This window comes from Siniperca chuatsi, linkage group LG8 (assembly GCF_020085105.1).
Source record: "Siniperca chuatsi isolate FFG_IHB_CAS linkage group LG8, ASM2008510v1, whole genome shotgun sequence".
Taxonomy (NCBI): domain Eukaryota; kingdom Metazoa; phylum Chordata; class Actinopteri; order Centrarchiformes; family Sinipercidae; genus Siniperca; species Siniperca chuatsi.
Genome location: NC_058049.1, coordinates 20,917,446 through 20,933,432, shown reverse-complemented (window position 1 = coordinate 20,933,432; position 15,987 = coordinate 20,917,446). Strand labels below are relative to the sequence as shown.

The following is a 15,987-nucleotide window of genomic DNA, read 5'->3' as shown; positions in this document are numbered from 1 at the left end:
AGAAACATCTAGTTGTAGTTTTACAGGGTGTTACATGCTTGAACTTTTTCTTGGTTATACTTGGGTTTTTGTGTGGCTTAAACAATCAAGATATAATGTTCTAATTAGTGAGGTTTAGAGGTGCTGGTAGGCAGATTTTTTAAACCTTTGGACAGCAAAAGGCTAGCTGTTTTTCCGCTATTCCCAGTCTTTATTATAAGCTAAGCAGACAGATATGAGAGAGGTATTTCCAAAAATGTCGAACTATTCCTTTAAGTACGGTGCACTTGTTATTAGACATTTACCAGAAACTAATGGGAATTGTCTGTATGAAGGCAGTAAAATCCCCCAATCTGTAATTTCAAACAAATACTATAAAATATTCACGAATACTTAAGGCTCATCATTTTTTAGATTTTTACCAAATACCACTGAACATTCACAGGATTTAAAAAAAAAAAAATTGGTTAAAAATTCATCTTGCTTTATGTCCCCATGCATCGAAAATTGTTTTACAGTAAATAAGGTTCTCTTGCGATGTTGACAGCTCAGTAAATGCTTCCAGACAGTGAAGAGAAAAAAAAGAAGAGCTCTTGATTATGTACTAGAGTCCCTTGTTGTAAATTAAAAAAAAACAATTAACTTGTATTTTTGAATCAAATTTTCCATTCAAATGTCCAATTTCTTAATCACAGTTTACCACATTAAAACAATCCATTCAATAATTTTTTGAAAAATGAAAATAATGAGCCCTTCAAATATTATATGACTCTGCTGCAATGAAGACACACACTTCTTATCAGCACAGCGCCATCTAAAAACTAAATAAAGTGTTGCTCCTGAAAACAGACCAATGATGAGACCAATGCTAAGTTTGGCCTGGAGTGTGTAGCAGTAGTACCTCCCCATAGTTGTAAGTGTCTAGCCTGTCATCAGAGGTGTATCTGTGGTAGGGCTGGTATGAGGAGGATATGAGGTCTGGCTGTTGGACCTCGTATATGGCCTTGACCTTTGGCAGGGCAGCTAGGTCCTTATAATCTAGGAACTCATTCTTCACTCTGGCCTGGAGAGAGGACACACACATACACCCACCAAAGACAGAGACAACAGCAACAAGACCCAACATCAACCACACGGACGATGCACAGGAACAAAATAGAATGGAAACTCCACCAGTGACAATGTGCAGATTGTGCAGCGGTGAGAAGAAGTGAGAAAAAGCTGATAAAGCACACACAAGCCTGCACATGCACATACGTGTGCGTGTGCACTCATCAAAAGTACACATGTATACTGCAGAACCTGACAGCAGTGTAAGTTGATGACCTTCAGGAACTCTGCATGTGTGAGAAAGAGTGCAGAGGAATCAAAGACAGCCAGCGAGAGAGAGGGAGAGGAGACAGTATGGACGACAAGCGTGCTTACACTGCATTTCTCCCTCATCCATCACCTTAAACAAAAAGGTCATTGATTATGAGATGAGAGCAGAGCAGGGCAGGGCTGAGCATAGAGCGGTGACTCCTGCTTGCATGCAGACAACCCTTGACATGCTAATACTGCCGACACGCAGCAACACTCAGCAGACTGCCAAGCAGCACAGTTGGACATTGTTCCATATCTGGCTGAAGCTTCGTTTTGAAATGGAACTGGTCCAACTCTGCAATGCACAGAGGGACTACCTTCACATTAACCTGGTATGTTCCCCAACTAGCCTCTGTATTTTTTACATATATGTATGCATATATTTTTGGGTTTTAAATGGCCAACCATGAAGCATTGATTTGATGATTTGCACATCAAAACATGTCTAGGTGTTTAAGTTAAAACTGGGAAATGCAAATGTTAACATGCTGATGTTTAGCAGGAAATGTTTACCATGTTCGCCATCTTAGTTTATCCTGTTAGCATGCTAACATTTGCTAATTAGGAGTAAAAACAAAGTACAGCTGAGGCTGATGAGAATGTCATTAGTTTCAGGTCATAAACCAAAGGATTGGACAATTTTTTCACTTTGACCTGATGATGGCACTAGGATCATTAGGATTCATCTTTCGGGGACTATGAATGTCTGTACAACATTTTATGGCCATCCATCAAATAGCTGTTAAAATTTTTAGTCTAGACCAAAGTGGTGCACCGACTGACAATGCCATCCCTGGAGACACGATGCTAGTTTAGGATGGATGTTTTTCGACTTGCAAATCACTATATCAATACTTTCTGGGAACTGATGACTGAAGATGGTCATCACAGGCATAACACATTAATATTGTGTTGTGCTGTAACAGTTGTTCACATTGTGACAACAATATACTTTATCATTTTCTTCCACATCACTAATGACAACAGAGGTTATGACACAGACAAATGAATAGGCCAAGGGAGTGAGCAGCCTCTCAGGTTGGTGCTTAACCATTCAAGCCTTTGGGTAGTGCTTGTGTTTCTGGTGTGGCGATTGTGCTTTTAGGATAAGCTCGGTGGCAGCTAAAAGTGACTCAGAGCTGTTATAAGTTATAGGCTACTTACACATATAACCCTACTGGGAGAGCCTATGGAGGAGCCTGGTGGAGAGATAGAGGCCTCTGACAGGCGTCTGTGCTGTGAGGTACAAACAGACAAAGGGGTGAATGCACACAGTGAGGAAATTACAGTTTTCGTTTTACTTTAACATTTTCATTTCAAACTCTATCTCACCCTGAGTCTCCTCTCTGCCCTCGCTGCCTGCTTGCATAATGGGTGCCACACCTCACATCCTGAAGAAGAGCCAGAGAAGGAGAGAAGACTGATTGGCGTTAGGTGTTCCCACATGCCATGCATTCATCTACATGGGCAAGTGTACTCTACAGTGTGTATGTGTGTGTGTGTGTGTGTGTGTGTGTGTGTGTGTGTGTGTGTGCATGACAAGTTTCACCTGTCAGATACATTTCCTCTCCCTCTTTGAACATCATGTTACAGCGGGAGCATCGAGCGCAGGTCGGGTGGTAGTGTTTCCCTCCCGCCTGTGAGGAGCAAAGGAGGAGAGAAGAAGAGGTGTGACTGAACATAAATTATCATCATAAACAATTTCACAGAGTGAGGGATCATCTACAAATTGTGCCCCCACCTTGAGCAGGTCATTATCTCCATATGTTTTCTACTGTACATCACCTGGCCGCCAATGGCCTCATAATGTATTCAGACATCATTAAGCCTGTAGTAGTTTCATCAGCATACAGCAAATCACGTGACAGCCACCACCCGTTCTCCTCCATGCCATAATTAGCGCAAAGATCCCTGTAGGTCAGTCACATGAAGAAAAGTGTTGGAGTGTGTATATGTGAACGCTACAAAGAGAAAGAGGGAAGTAGGTGGCTGTGTAAGTGAAGGACACATGTCCTTGGACATTCAGAGCGCCCCGAGGGAACACCCACATGGCGCAGGTGAAATGGACACATGAAATGATGCAGTATGATGTCACTGTGCCGGCTCTGTCCAATAATCCAGTTCAGTTCATGGTCCTGATGTTTCTCACATGTGTCTCCGCGGGGGGTTAATGGCTGAGGCGTGGCCCCGTCCCATCACCTCTGCCTTTCTGACACACCATTAGAGAATTTCTATTTATAGAAGCACTGCTGACATGTGAATGTGCTCTCTCTCAAGTGCCAATGAACAGTATGGTTCTTAATCGTATCTACTGTAAACTGCATTTGAACCAATCCCTGCTCTGCTTGTCTGTCTCCGGTTACTCTGAAAGGAAAGCCAGGAGAGGATGCAGCATTTCCATCTAGGTTTTCCGAGCAGCGGAGCGTTTACTGTCTGTGGTCATACGGTATCAGTTCAGCAACTGCTGTTACCATTTCTAATGAGGCCCCCATTCTCTCCAGTGGCATTAATAGGCTGCTATATTTATTGGCACTAGACACTGAGGAAGGAAGGGGAAGGAAAGAAGTGAAACTAAAGAAAGGAGGTTTTATGCTTCTCTTTCTTCCGTTTCCTGTCTTTATTTCTCCCCTTCTCCATCTATTCTAAACTACTCATTAAACTAACAACCCTTGGCTCTTGAAAGTTGGACTGAAGCGATGTTCTAAGCCTAATTATCAACACAGACACAAACACAGACAGATTCTGGGTTGTCAGTGTAGGAGAGCAGAGAAATCAGTCCGGCAAAGCAACTCCACCAACGTTATGATGAAATAAAATAGATAAATAGATGACTAATTGGCAAAAATGTGTTGACTTTTTTCACAAAAAAAATAACACTAAAACTAAATAAAAAAATAGTTGTTGAAAACAAGATGGTGACATGGCGACCTCCATGGAAGGGGACCCGCTCCCATGTAGATAAAATGTCTTATTCTAAGGTAACAAAAACACAACGATTCTTATTTTCAGGTGATTATACACTAATGAAAACATACTTACATAAATATTATATTCCATTTCTGCCACAAGCTCCTCCTAAGTTTTACATACCGGACCGGAAGTCTTATTCAATCAGAATCAGAATCAGAAATACTTTATTGATCCCCGTAGGGAAACTCTTTGTTACAGTAGCTTGCCTTTACGTCAGTGCACACAGTACTAGAAAACAATGTGATACACTATAAACACTATAAAACAGTGACTACGACCTGGATGAATCTGTGTAATCACAGCTTTTTGAGTTTTCTTAGAATACAGTATAACCACAGTGAAAGTCAGCCTCGCACATGTAAACTAACCAGCATGTGCGGATGAATATGCAGGATGGTTAGGTCAACCAGCATGTTGCCCCACAGATGTAGATCTCCATGCAGTTAGCCAACATGGCTATTCCAGGATGCTACTGTCTGCGTTTACTTTCAGTTATTTGGAAAGCTGTAGGAGGCTTGCGCAACTTGCCCCGATATACCATGTTTTGCGCGAGTCCTAATTTCCCTTAATCTCTCTAACAGAGACGGTAGTGCAGAGTTAGATGGACCCATAGAGTCACAATGGCCACATATACCAATATGCCAGGTTGAAATATACTGGAATTTTCCAGTATATTTTCCTAAAACTGGAATTAAAAATAAATCAAATGACATTTGTCGAAAGACTAAAAGTCACGTCAAGTCAATTTTATTTCTATAGCCGGTATCACAAATCACAAATTTGCCTCAAGGTCCTTTACAATCTGTACAGCATACGACACCCTCTGTCCTTAGACCATCAATTCAGATGAGGAAAAACTCCCCCAAAAAATCTTTAATGGGGGAAAAAATGGAAGAAACCTCAGGAAGAGCAACAGAGGAGGGATCCCTCTCCCTCTCCCATGTGTACAGAATAGACCAACGTAAAATTGCAGTATGGACAATCGGGATGACAAAATTATAGATAGATTTATAGATAAAACTAAATAAAAACAGGTGCCAAGTTAGATGGAATTTATACGTTATTCTTTTTTTTTAAAGATTATTTTTCAGGTATTTTTGCCTTTATTTGACAGTGATAGCTGCAGAGATAGACAGGAAAGGCAGGAGAGAGAGAAAGGGGGATGACATGCAGCAAAGGGCAGTGGGTTGGAATCAAACCTGGGCCGCTGCGGTAAGGACTCAGCTTTAATGGTACACTCTCTACCAGGTGAGCTGCCCTGTATGTTATTTTTAGCCTAAATGTATACTATATGTTTAGGGAGCTAGTGTTTCTGGATCTGGCTTTCTGTGAGTTGCACGCTGCATCTTAAAGGAGTAAATCATTATGATATCAAAATTTGACAGGAGAAAAGAATGAATGTCACGCGTGCAAGCACACACAAATGTTCCGAGAGTGAGAGAAAGAGACATAGGAAAGAGAGAGAGAGAGGGAGACTCACAGATAAAGGCTGACATGTCCCCATGTCTATAAATAGCCCAGAGAGGCTGATCGTCAGGAACAAAGCACTTTACACCAGCCATTCTGACAAGTGAAGGAGCACAGGGACAACAAGGCCCTGTGTGTGTGTGTGTGTGTGTGTGTGTGTGTGTCTGTGTGTGAAAGTGTCTGTGCGAATGTCTGACAAAGTTTTACTACGTCTGCTCCCTTTCCTCAGGTCCCAACAGACAAGAGACACCCTCCAGAGACTCTTCCAAAACATTTAATTAGCATCTGCACTTTATCACTTTCATTATTTTCCCTTCACTTCTCTCTTAAACCCATCTTCATCTGTCCGCCTCAGCTCCTTCTCCTCTGCTCTCCTCTCTCCACCGTTGACTCCTTCTTCTGTCTCTTTTTAAAATTGCTTCAGCGTACACAGCACGCAAAGCACAAATGTGCACTTCTATCACTGCAGAATTTGTTTTCTGTGTTCTCTCCTCCTTCCATCTTTTCCCTTCAATCTTTACCCTCTGATCTTTTTATAACTCCCTTTTCCTTCTCAACTCTTCGCACATTGTTATGATTCAGTCTAGCTTTTTGCATCCTGCCTGTGTTCCGCTTAACTGTGCTTCTAGAAGGAACAGTGAAAAAGTGGATACGCGCCGATGTTTGACCAGGCTAACACACTGCAGCTGAATTTGTTTTGGTTTAGTAAAGCGGGACACAATTCTTATCACCCCCCAATCTTAAGTCGCTCACTCCCTAAAGCACAGCGGGGCTTAAATGGAGCTTAGGATAAAACGCAACTGCTCAGTTCTGATAACACTGATTACACTCAGTTACCACAGTCAACTCCCAATTTGGATTTCTGTATCCCTGCAGAATTTTGTGCAGCTAAATCTCCGTTAACAACGTCGCATGTTGAAATCTGGTCCCGTTCTCACCTCCAGAACCCTTCCACTGATGTATCTGCTGCAGGTCTCACATTTCACCCCATACTGGGCGTGGTAATCTGCCTCACAGTATGGCACTCCATCCCTGCAACATAGAGAATGAAAAAAAATGCTGTAGTGTGTCAAATGCACAGGTTAGCCTGGAGAGAAACTGGATATGAAGACTCCAATATGTCTCTTTGTATGTCTTTTCTGAGTGAGACATGAGAATCAAATGCTTTGAAATATTGTTGTTTTTTCTCTTTACACACTCACTTGCTGATGTACTCTCCGGTGAGGACCATGTTGCAGGTCCGACATCTGAAGCAGCTGACGTGCCACTGTTTCTCCAACGCCAGGAGAGACTGACCCTGCTTGATCTCATCTCCACATCCAGCACAATCTGGAGAAGAATAGTGCGTGAAAGAAAGAGGAATGGGAAAAGACACAGGGCGAGGATGCAGACAGAGGAAAGAAGAAATTTAGTGGAAGGAAAGGAAGCGACAGAGAATGAAAAAGTGAGCCAAGGTGTAATTGTACATCTTTTAACACCTACTTCTGTGCTCCTAAGTGTAGTTTTCTACCCCCGTGGCACAGTCACCTCCTTAATCAATAGCCGTACTAATGCAGTACATTGCAGAGCTGTGAGGCTTGTTCTCTCAACTGTATGCACTATTAAACATGATTGAATGCAGGCAGGAAGCAAATATCACTGAAATAGCCTCAGGGCTAAAACAGTTGCATAAAATCCCCCTCACATGATACATGTATGAATCTCTCTCTGTCTATTTCTCTCTCTCTCACACACAAGCACGCATTCCATATTCCCTCAGTAAGTCGCCCCAGCAGGCGTTATTGACCACCACTAACAAAAAAGAAGCAGGACAGTCCAGAGGTTGCAAATGATACATGGCTGCAGAGTGTCAAAATGCTGAAAAAAGGTCAGCGCTCGATTTGTTTCCATTTGGTAGACGTTTGGCTTAGCTTAACCTTTTCTGACCCGGTCCACTGCCACCGAGAGAAGCCTGGAGACACAAGAGACCACTCCACTCTGCCCTGTCAGCCAAGACAAACTGTGTCTTGCAGTAAAAAACGGCAGTGTATTGAGTCGGGTTTCTGCAGTCCAAATAAATCTTAACTGTCATTTGGTGGTGATAGTGCTGAGCCTATAGTGCCAGGATTTCAGCCCCAGACTGTTACTGTGCACAGCTGATTTTCTTCTGAGTCATGATACAGTTCCCATTTTAGCCACCAAATGAAATCAGTTTTAGATCGTCTGAAACTGATGTAACCGAGCTTGTGACAAGTAATCGTTAGGTATGGTTACATAAACATTCACACTGAATGACGGAGGAAAGAAAACTACTTCTGCACTGTTGTTGCATTTCCTGCTCTGTGATGTCACAGCTGGTGTCTTCATCAGCTGTCAAAAGCAAAATAATTGGGGAAATACGCTTTTTTGATGAGAAGATTGACTCTCATATCTGTCCATTCAATATGAAGCAATAGACAGCAGGCAGTTAGCATAACGTAGAGAAAAGACTAGACTGGCTATATACATGTATGTAGAGACAGAAAGGAAATGATTTAGGAAGACACTGCAGGGAATGACATGACATGCAACAAATGTCCCAGGCCGGATTTGAACTGGGAATGTTGCAGTTTACATGGCACTCGTCTTATCCCCTAGGTCACTGTGATGCCCCAATTATAAAGTTTATTGAACAAGAGGTATTTTTAGGCCTCAAATGTTGTCGACTGAGCATTGTTAAGTCTAGTTGTCATACACTGCAGATTTACATTCAGCAAATTATTTATCCGCAATAACAAAGGGCTGTTTTTGTTACCTTCGGAGAGACTCAGGCTAGCTGTTTCTCCCTGTTCCTGGTCAAACGTGCTAAGCTAAGCTAGCATCCTGCTGGCAGTAGCTTCATATCTGAGAGTGGCATTAATCTTCTCAACTAACAAGGCAATAAGATGAAGAAGCTTGTTTCCAAAATGTTGAACTACTGCTTTAAGGAAACACAAAGAAGGATTAAGACAGCCGACTAAAGCTTTGATTAAGGTTATAAAACTAAATTTCTCAGGGTAAGGATTTGCTTATTGATGCGTATATAAGCGAACGTCCACTGATAACACTTTCCACCATGTTATTTAATGCCTGTTCCTAGCCTTATCCCCTTAAATAATCATTTTGTGCTGGCTAAACGTATTCCTACCACTTTTTCACACAGAGCATGTACGTGCATTCTTAAATATCAAAATTACAGAGGAACAGTCTGTAAAAGCCAGTGCATTACATTTTGTGTCTGCACTCTGTGTCCCGTCTCATAGACGGCCTCCTTATAAGACTGAGTGATGAACATGTACCTGGGGAGCCGTTTGGATTTTATTCTCCTGAATGCAGCGATCTGGGGAGGACAGTTATTCACTGCCTCTCCACCATCTGTTATTACTGCGCAGCTAGCGAGCAGCAGCCTGCTGTCTGTATGCCACACTTAACAAATGATTCACTATCAATCACTATTGCTCTGTTGTGGGATCATAATTTGTCATTTTCCTGCTTTATACTGAAAAGGAGAGGGCTATGCACTCTTCTGACATATACCTGTATAATAATACACAGGATCTTCAGCTCATTATTTACTTATGTAAACAACTATATAGTACGTGTGTGAAAGATGTATGTGCTCCTTCAGATGTACAGTGAATACATAAAACCCTCTTTTCTCTGCATGTTGACAGTAATGAGTGAATGATGTGTCTGTTTGTGTTGCATAATTCTCAGCTGGCAGATCAGCACGACAGGTCAGACCACTGATTTGACAGACACTCGATTAGCTAAATGAGCAAAATGGGCCTCATGGACACATCGCATTAGACTCGGCGCACTGTAACGCCTGGTGGCCCTAAACAGAACGGACAGAGCGAGGCGGACACTGGACTTACGGCTGGGCCCGTGGATCTTGATCGGTTCATTTGGCTTGACGAGTGTGTGCGAGCACTGCTGGCACACGCAGTCCTTTCCACTGAACGTCACTCTGTCTCCAATGGGGAAAGGTTTACTGAGGGGGGGGGGAATAGAGAGGGAGAGAATTAGAAAACAAGCACACAATAGGAGATAAAATGCCTGCAGTGATTGTGTGTGTTTACATTACATCGAAGTGTACACATGGAAATAACAAATGGGTGCTGGCAGAAACATGATTGGGTGACAGACAGGCCATAATCCTGCTGACACAAGCTAAATACAGTCTGACATCCTCTATGAACCTGAAAATACATTTCCAAACAGTTGAGGCGGCGAGTTAATAGGCCGTTGATTGTCGCAGGAGCACCTGGCTGCTCTGTGATTAAAGAGCTGATAATGTGACGCTGCCACGGGCTTCTAAAAGGAAAACTGGCTCTCTCAGTGAGAATGAAAACTTATTAGGGAGACTGTGTGGAGTGCATACTGATCTTAACTGCCTCTTTCTCTCTCAGTCTGTCCGCCCAGTTCGCTTTGCCTAGCTCACTCCCTACACAGCTGATGCCACCAGGTCACTGATATCTTCACCACCGTTAAAGCTAAACTAAGATTAAGAAAAGTAAATACAAGCAGAGTACATGACAGCACAACAGCGCCTATTAAATTAAATTTACCATATCATGATGCGCTGTTTTGTCTCTCTTTCCTCTTCATAGCATTTTCATAGAGACGGATTGATTTCTTTATGACTGGGGAGGCTGTGAGAATGAATGGGGAGCTAAAAGGCTTAGGGAAGGCTGTTTAAAAGACATAGACGGCAGTAATCCTTTTACTCCCCCGCCGAGGCCTGGAGCCGGAGCCAAGACCCAGAGGGAGGCTAGAGTCTCCAGCAGAGCTCACAGTCAGCACACAACAGCACAGTGCATCCATGTTAGAGATGCACAGAGGCAAGCACGAATATAGGCTTGTGCAATATACATGTATAAACGCAGATGCGTAGGTTGTGAGCCAGCCCTAGAAATCGTGCTTCTAGGGAGTTAGGAGTATTTTACAACTGTTTCTGTCTGAATATGTGTGTGTGTGTGTGGAGGGAACTGGCACATACAGTATTCTAGGTTTGTGCTTTTATGTTATTCAAAGAAGGACAACGTCCATACATAAAACAGAAAGGACGGACATGTATGCAGAATAGATGAGACATTTCACCACACAAATTATTCAGCAAATGCCCTGTTAAATACTGAAAGGGACACAAGTCAATGAAAACTGATAACGCGTATTATTCATTTAGACTTAATTTTAATTTCACCCTTCAGTTAGTCCCAAGGTTAACCATCTGTTCTGAAACTCAGACAATTTTCTTATTCTAATTTAACTGACAGGCCACACTGAGCAAAACGCTGAACTGTCCACTTCCGGGCATGGCTAAATCTTTCACATGTATAAGTGCCAGACCATGATATTCCTGTCTATAGTCCAACTTAAGCACAGGAAATGCTGTAATGGTGCAGATGCGTGTGTTAGTCTGTGTTTGACCTTGTCTTTACCTGTGTGTTGCTCTCCCTCCCTCAAGACACTCTTGCCTTGTCAGCCTTTCTCAGCGCTTTAAAAATTTACTCTGTTTACATATTTAATGCATGTTTTTTTTTCTTTTTCTTTTTTATTTGAACTGGCCACAGAAATAAAGCTATTTCTGGGTTAGAGATATGGCCTCTAGCTTTGATCACCGGAAAAGTGAAACTTGCAATCTGCCTTCATTAGAACTGATGACAAAGAGAGAGGGGAAGATGACATAAAGGAAGATGATGTGATGCGGATGACGGTTAAGAGCAAGAAGATGATGACGGTAATGATGAAGATGAAGGGGAGGAGGAGGAGGAGGGGTGTGGAGAAGACAGACAGGCGGGGAGGATGGGGAAAAATAGAGGAGGTACAAGAAAGGACTGTGAGCAATGTGACAGAGGGCAGACGGAGCAGGAAAGAAGAGATTCACCCTTCGGCTTCTCGCTGTCTCTTCCAGTTGACTCCACATATGCTGACACACACACACACACACACACACACACACACACACACACACACACACACACACACAGACATCCCTGTCACTGCCAGGACTGCTCCACTGACTGTCTCCGGCCAGTTGGTATCAGTTCAGTTTTTTTTGCCCACGGCTGCTGGGCATGACTGCATGTTTATCAGCCAATGTCAAGCAGATACACGACAAAAGACAAACACCACCCTCCTGAAGGGAGGTGAGGAAAGATCACTCTTATGTAAACCTTATAATGCATCAAAACAGACGGTGAGGGAGGAAGAGCACAATCGAGACGGGTGTTCCCATATACTATGCATATCAATGCAAAACAAACAGAGAAAAAAGGGACTTTTTAAGAATGAGTGAAGAGTGAAATGGTGAAATAAAAAGAGGGAAAGGAGCCAACAGGGATGCTGACTCTTAGTTCGTTCAGGAGGAGCTTAACATGAACACTGATGGAGGTCAGAGGAGAGATGGCCTACTTTTACTAAACCTAACAGCGTGAAACACCAGGTCAGCTCTCTTTTTGGAATCGTGTCTCGACTAAGCAAAATGACAGACTGCTGGAGCTTTCCAATCAGACATTTATTGACATTCAGGAGCTGAGATAAGACGAGCTGATTGGCATTATAAAAACACCCCATAAAGAAATGAGTCACCTTTGCATTTCTCATTTTGAAAGCTGCTACTTGTGAAGGACTGCATGGTCATGGGGCAGAAAACAGTGACTCATTGCAGAGAAATAGAAAACAGTCATGCATTTCTTATTCAGTAGCTCCACAATTAATCTCCTGTTCTCCGTCCTCCCCGCTATCAGGCTACTTTCACTAATTTATCATAACTTTTGTGCTTCATACAGAACAATACAGATAAAGAAGTGATGAAGTAATGTGAACAATACTTATACAATTACTGTACAATATGTACTGTTGTGCTTAAGTAGCCTGGGTAAATGTGTACTACTAAGAGTAGGCAGTATGGATAAATGATACAGTGATATAATAATAATAATAATCTAATATAATAATCTGTTTATAGATACATGTATTTTAAAGCTGTACTAATCAATATTTTCATATTAATGATGGATGAAATTACTGTGTATAATATGAACGGTGTCACCTGTCATGACAAACTCAAAGAGAATTATCACCCAACTGCAGTTTCTCTCAGCTCAGTGGTGCTTTTCAGCATTTTTCAGCTCATTGTTTTGGTTTTAAGGCTCGCAACTGTTTTGATTCAGTCTCACCGCTCCCACCAACCGTGTTTCCAGCCACAGCTGGCAGCTGTTTTCAGCAAAAAGCAGCCTGGCACCAAACAGCAGATGGAGAAAGTTAGCGCCTAGATGGTGAACGTAGTGGAGCATTCATCAGCTAAAGAGCCAGATATTTTTCAGCAGAAGTTGGTGGAGACCAAAACAGAGCTGAAAGGAGAGTGGATTGAACTTGAATCAGAAACGCGACTCCATATAAATGCTAATGTTGCACCATATCTGCTGGATGTGAAAATAGGCAACTGTCAAAATCCCTTGACGGTTGACAAATGTATACCATCTCCAGTACAGTATATACTTTCTTATACCAAATAGCAGACAGAAATTAGCTGGTGAACATAGTGGAGCATTTAGCAGATTAAGAGCCAGATATTTTTTGTCAGGGGTTGGTTGATGCCAAAACAAAGCTAAATGTTGGACATTTTGGCAGGTGGTCAGAAACACAAATCAATAATGTTGCTGCATTATTGCCCAACCGTATGTACAACTGTAACCCTGTATAAACAGTCAGAGTTTGTGTCTGTGTGTGTGTGTGTGTGTGTGTGTGTGTGTGCATGTGTACCTGCAGACACTGCAGACAAAGCACTTGGGGTGGTACGTGCGTCCCAGAGCAGAGACCACCTCTCCTGTGATGAAGCTGTCACAGCGGTCGCAGCGTGTGCCGTACAGACGCTGATAGTCTGCCGTGCAGATGTACTCGCCCTTCTTCTGGAAGAAGCCAGATCGCGCCAGATCACAGTTACATACTGTGGAAAGAACAGGTGAGAGAAAGTGAGAAATCTGGACACTCAAAACTCTTTAGCATATGGAATAACCTGTGGATGAGGGCAGCAACAGATGTTAACAATAGTAGAAATGCTATTTTTGGCTTCCCATTTAATAAAACACATTGGGGTTTTCTGTCATATGCTATTAAAATAAAAGGAAATAACAAAACACCCAGTAGTAGTAAGTGTTTTGCAAGTCTATTTTTCCCATTTTCCATGGTTCGTTCCATTAGACATGTCTGTTTTTTTCAGTCTGAGCACCCTCCCTTTTACCTGTTTGTGTGTGTGCGTGTGTGCTTGTTTGTGCTGTGTGTATGTTTGTCTTCCCACATGACTGCTAGGGAAGTTATTCAGCTCCAGACAGTGGTGAGCCAATTTACTCTGATGGGAATATAATGATATAATCAGTGGAAAAGTCATTTTGTGCTAACAATGTGAAGAAGGAGACAAAACAACAGACCGCAAGTTCCCAGCATCATCAGAAAATCGACTCATTAAATACCACTGGGGAAGACATTGAAATCATTTGCTGTGTATGCACAAGGTGAGTGCTCAGTTTGTGTATGAGTGTGTGTGTCTCTATATTGTGTATCCTAAGCAGAGAATACTGTACGTGCTACAGCCATGTAAATGAGAGTGAATTCCAGTGGGTGTAACAATATAGCTAACAGGCGTTTTCACAGATCAGTGGCCAGTGTGGTTGCTGGTCTCTGGTTTCTCCCAGTCTATGCGGTTTACCAACAGGAAGAGATGACAGTTATTGTAAACTCTTGCTGGAAAAAATGCTATGACCTGACACACATGGCTCTGATGAAGGTCACATGTAGTGTAAAATAGATCCAATTTCTTTGCACGTGTACATGTATTTAAAGTTAGCTAACTCCATTACATATTTACCATGCAGACGTCGGCGTGGTATCAATCTTCTCATCCACCTAAGCGTATTTCCCAAAATGTCAAACTATTCCTTTAATGCCACTTCCTGCATCAAGATCTACTACAGGAAAATAAAAGAAAAAAAGCATGCTCAACCAACCGCCTTTTCTGCCCACCAGAAGGTGATCCAACACAATACTGAACACAGAGACTCTCGCCTAAATGATTCCTAAAAGATAAATGGACTTCTGGTTTTCTTAGACATGAAGAGCAGATTCTAAGTGTACAGCTCAGGTGAAACAGGAGGCCATGGATTGGAAACAAAATCAGAGGCTTTAAAGCTACTGCTAGACTAAGCAGACGCTCAAGATAGAAGATAGAACTAGGCAGCAGAGAGTACAGTTAGGACTACTAGGAAAGAGTACAACTCAATATCGTGCACACTCTTGTACCTGGCAACAGTGGAGCATACATTTACTGTAACACCAAAAATACAGACAACCTGAAGGAAGTATTTATATTTAATCAAAGCTGAGTCTGTATGCGTTTTCTCAACTGCTTTACCCAAATTCTTTCCAGAAATTGGTAATTGATCTGACTGTAGTAGGCTTTTTAAAAGAAATCACATCCAGCAACAATTAACCCTGAAAACGTATACTGTTTCTACACCGAAGCCAAACCACTGACCATTATCACAGCATGAAAAATGGAAATATAATCTACGTGGAAAAACTGCCAATCACAAAGTTAACAATATCAGGTCCCTCTGACGATGCTGAAAACTGCTTGCAACACACTGCCAGTTAACTGTGGCACAATCCTTCATATTGCCACAGTTAATAAAGCTGTATACAGTTGAAACTTAACAAATCATCATTCTGCCTGCAATGAAGCACCTTGAATACCAACAATTTGCTGCTAATAAATGGCTTCATCCTGGCCATGCTATAGTGAGCCTGGAGTTGCTGCTACAGGCTAAATTTGGCTCCCTATAGCCAGGAGTTTTCAGTGTATGCTTGCAGGATGAGGGTTCACAGACACACAGGCACAGACAGACACACACACAAGCACATAAACCCTTCAAAGGGGCTCATTTAATCTCAAGCTGTTTATGAGTGGAGAGTATTGACTTAATGGTGTAATAAAAGATCAATGGGTCCCCACTTAAAAACGAAACAATCTCGGCTCCCACAGGAGGATGGAAACACATAAATCCATCCCCGATGAGATGGCACTGTGCATAAGCAGTGATAGGATGATGAAATGGGACGTCACCAGTGTGTATGGTGAGGTATGATGATGGATCTTTATCATTGCGACAGGTCATTGGCATCAAGGCAAGGCGGCTGCAGAAGAAGAAA

At 42.3% G+C, this 15,987-nt stretch overlaps 1 protein-coding gene across 7 annotated transcripts in view; it reads right to left on the bottom strand.

The window, feature by feature from the left end:
* Positions 1 to 15,987, bottom strand: part of ablim3 (actin binding LIM protein family, member 3) — a 44,710-nt gene that overhangs the window by 10,468 nt on the left and 18,255 nt on the right. For 5 of the 7 annotated variants that reach the window (XM_044206399.1, XM_044206402.1, XM_044206398.1 and 2 more), the window contains exons 3-10: positions 13,546 to 13,729; positions 9,654 to 9,769; positions 6,981 to 7,107; positions 6,717 to 6,810; positions 2,891 to 2,978; positions 2,674 to 2,732; positions 2,506 to 2,577; positions 881 to 1,042 (exon numbers count right to left, since the gene is read on the bottom strand). In XM_044206399.1, the coding sequence (XP_044062334.1) occupies positions 881 to 1,042; positions 2,506 to 2,577; positions 2,674 to 2,732; positions 2,891 to 2,978; positions 6,717 to 6,810; positions 6,981 to 7,107; positions 9,654 to 9,769; positions 13,546 to 13,729 (902 nt within the window). The remainder of the gene's footprint in view (positions 1 to 880; positions 1,043 to 2,505; positions 2,578 to 2,673; positions 2,733 to 2,890; positions 2,979 to 6,716; positions 6,811 to 6,980; positions 7,108 to 9,653; positions 9,770 to 13,545; positions 13,730 to 15,987) is intronic. The other 2 variants (XM_044206403.1, XM_044206404.1) reach the window with 1 other exon arrangement.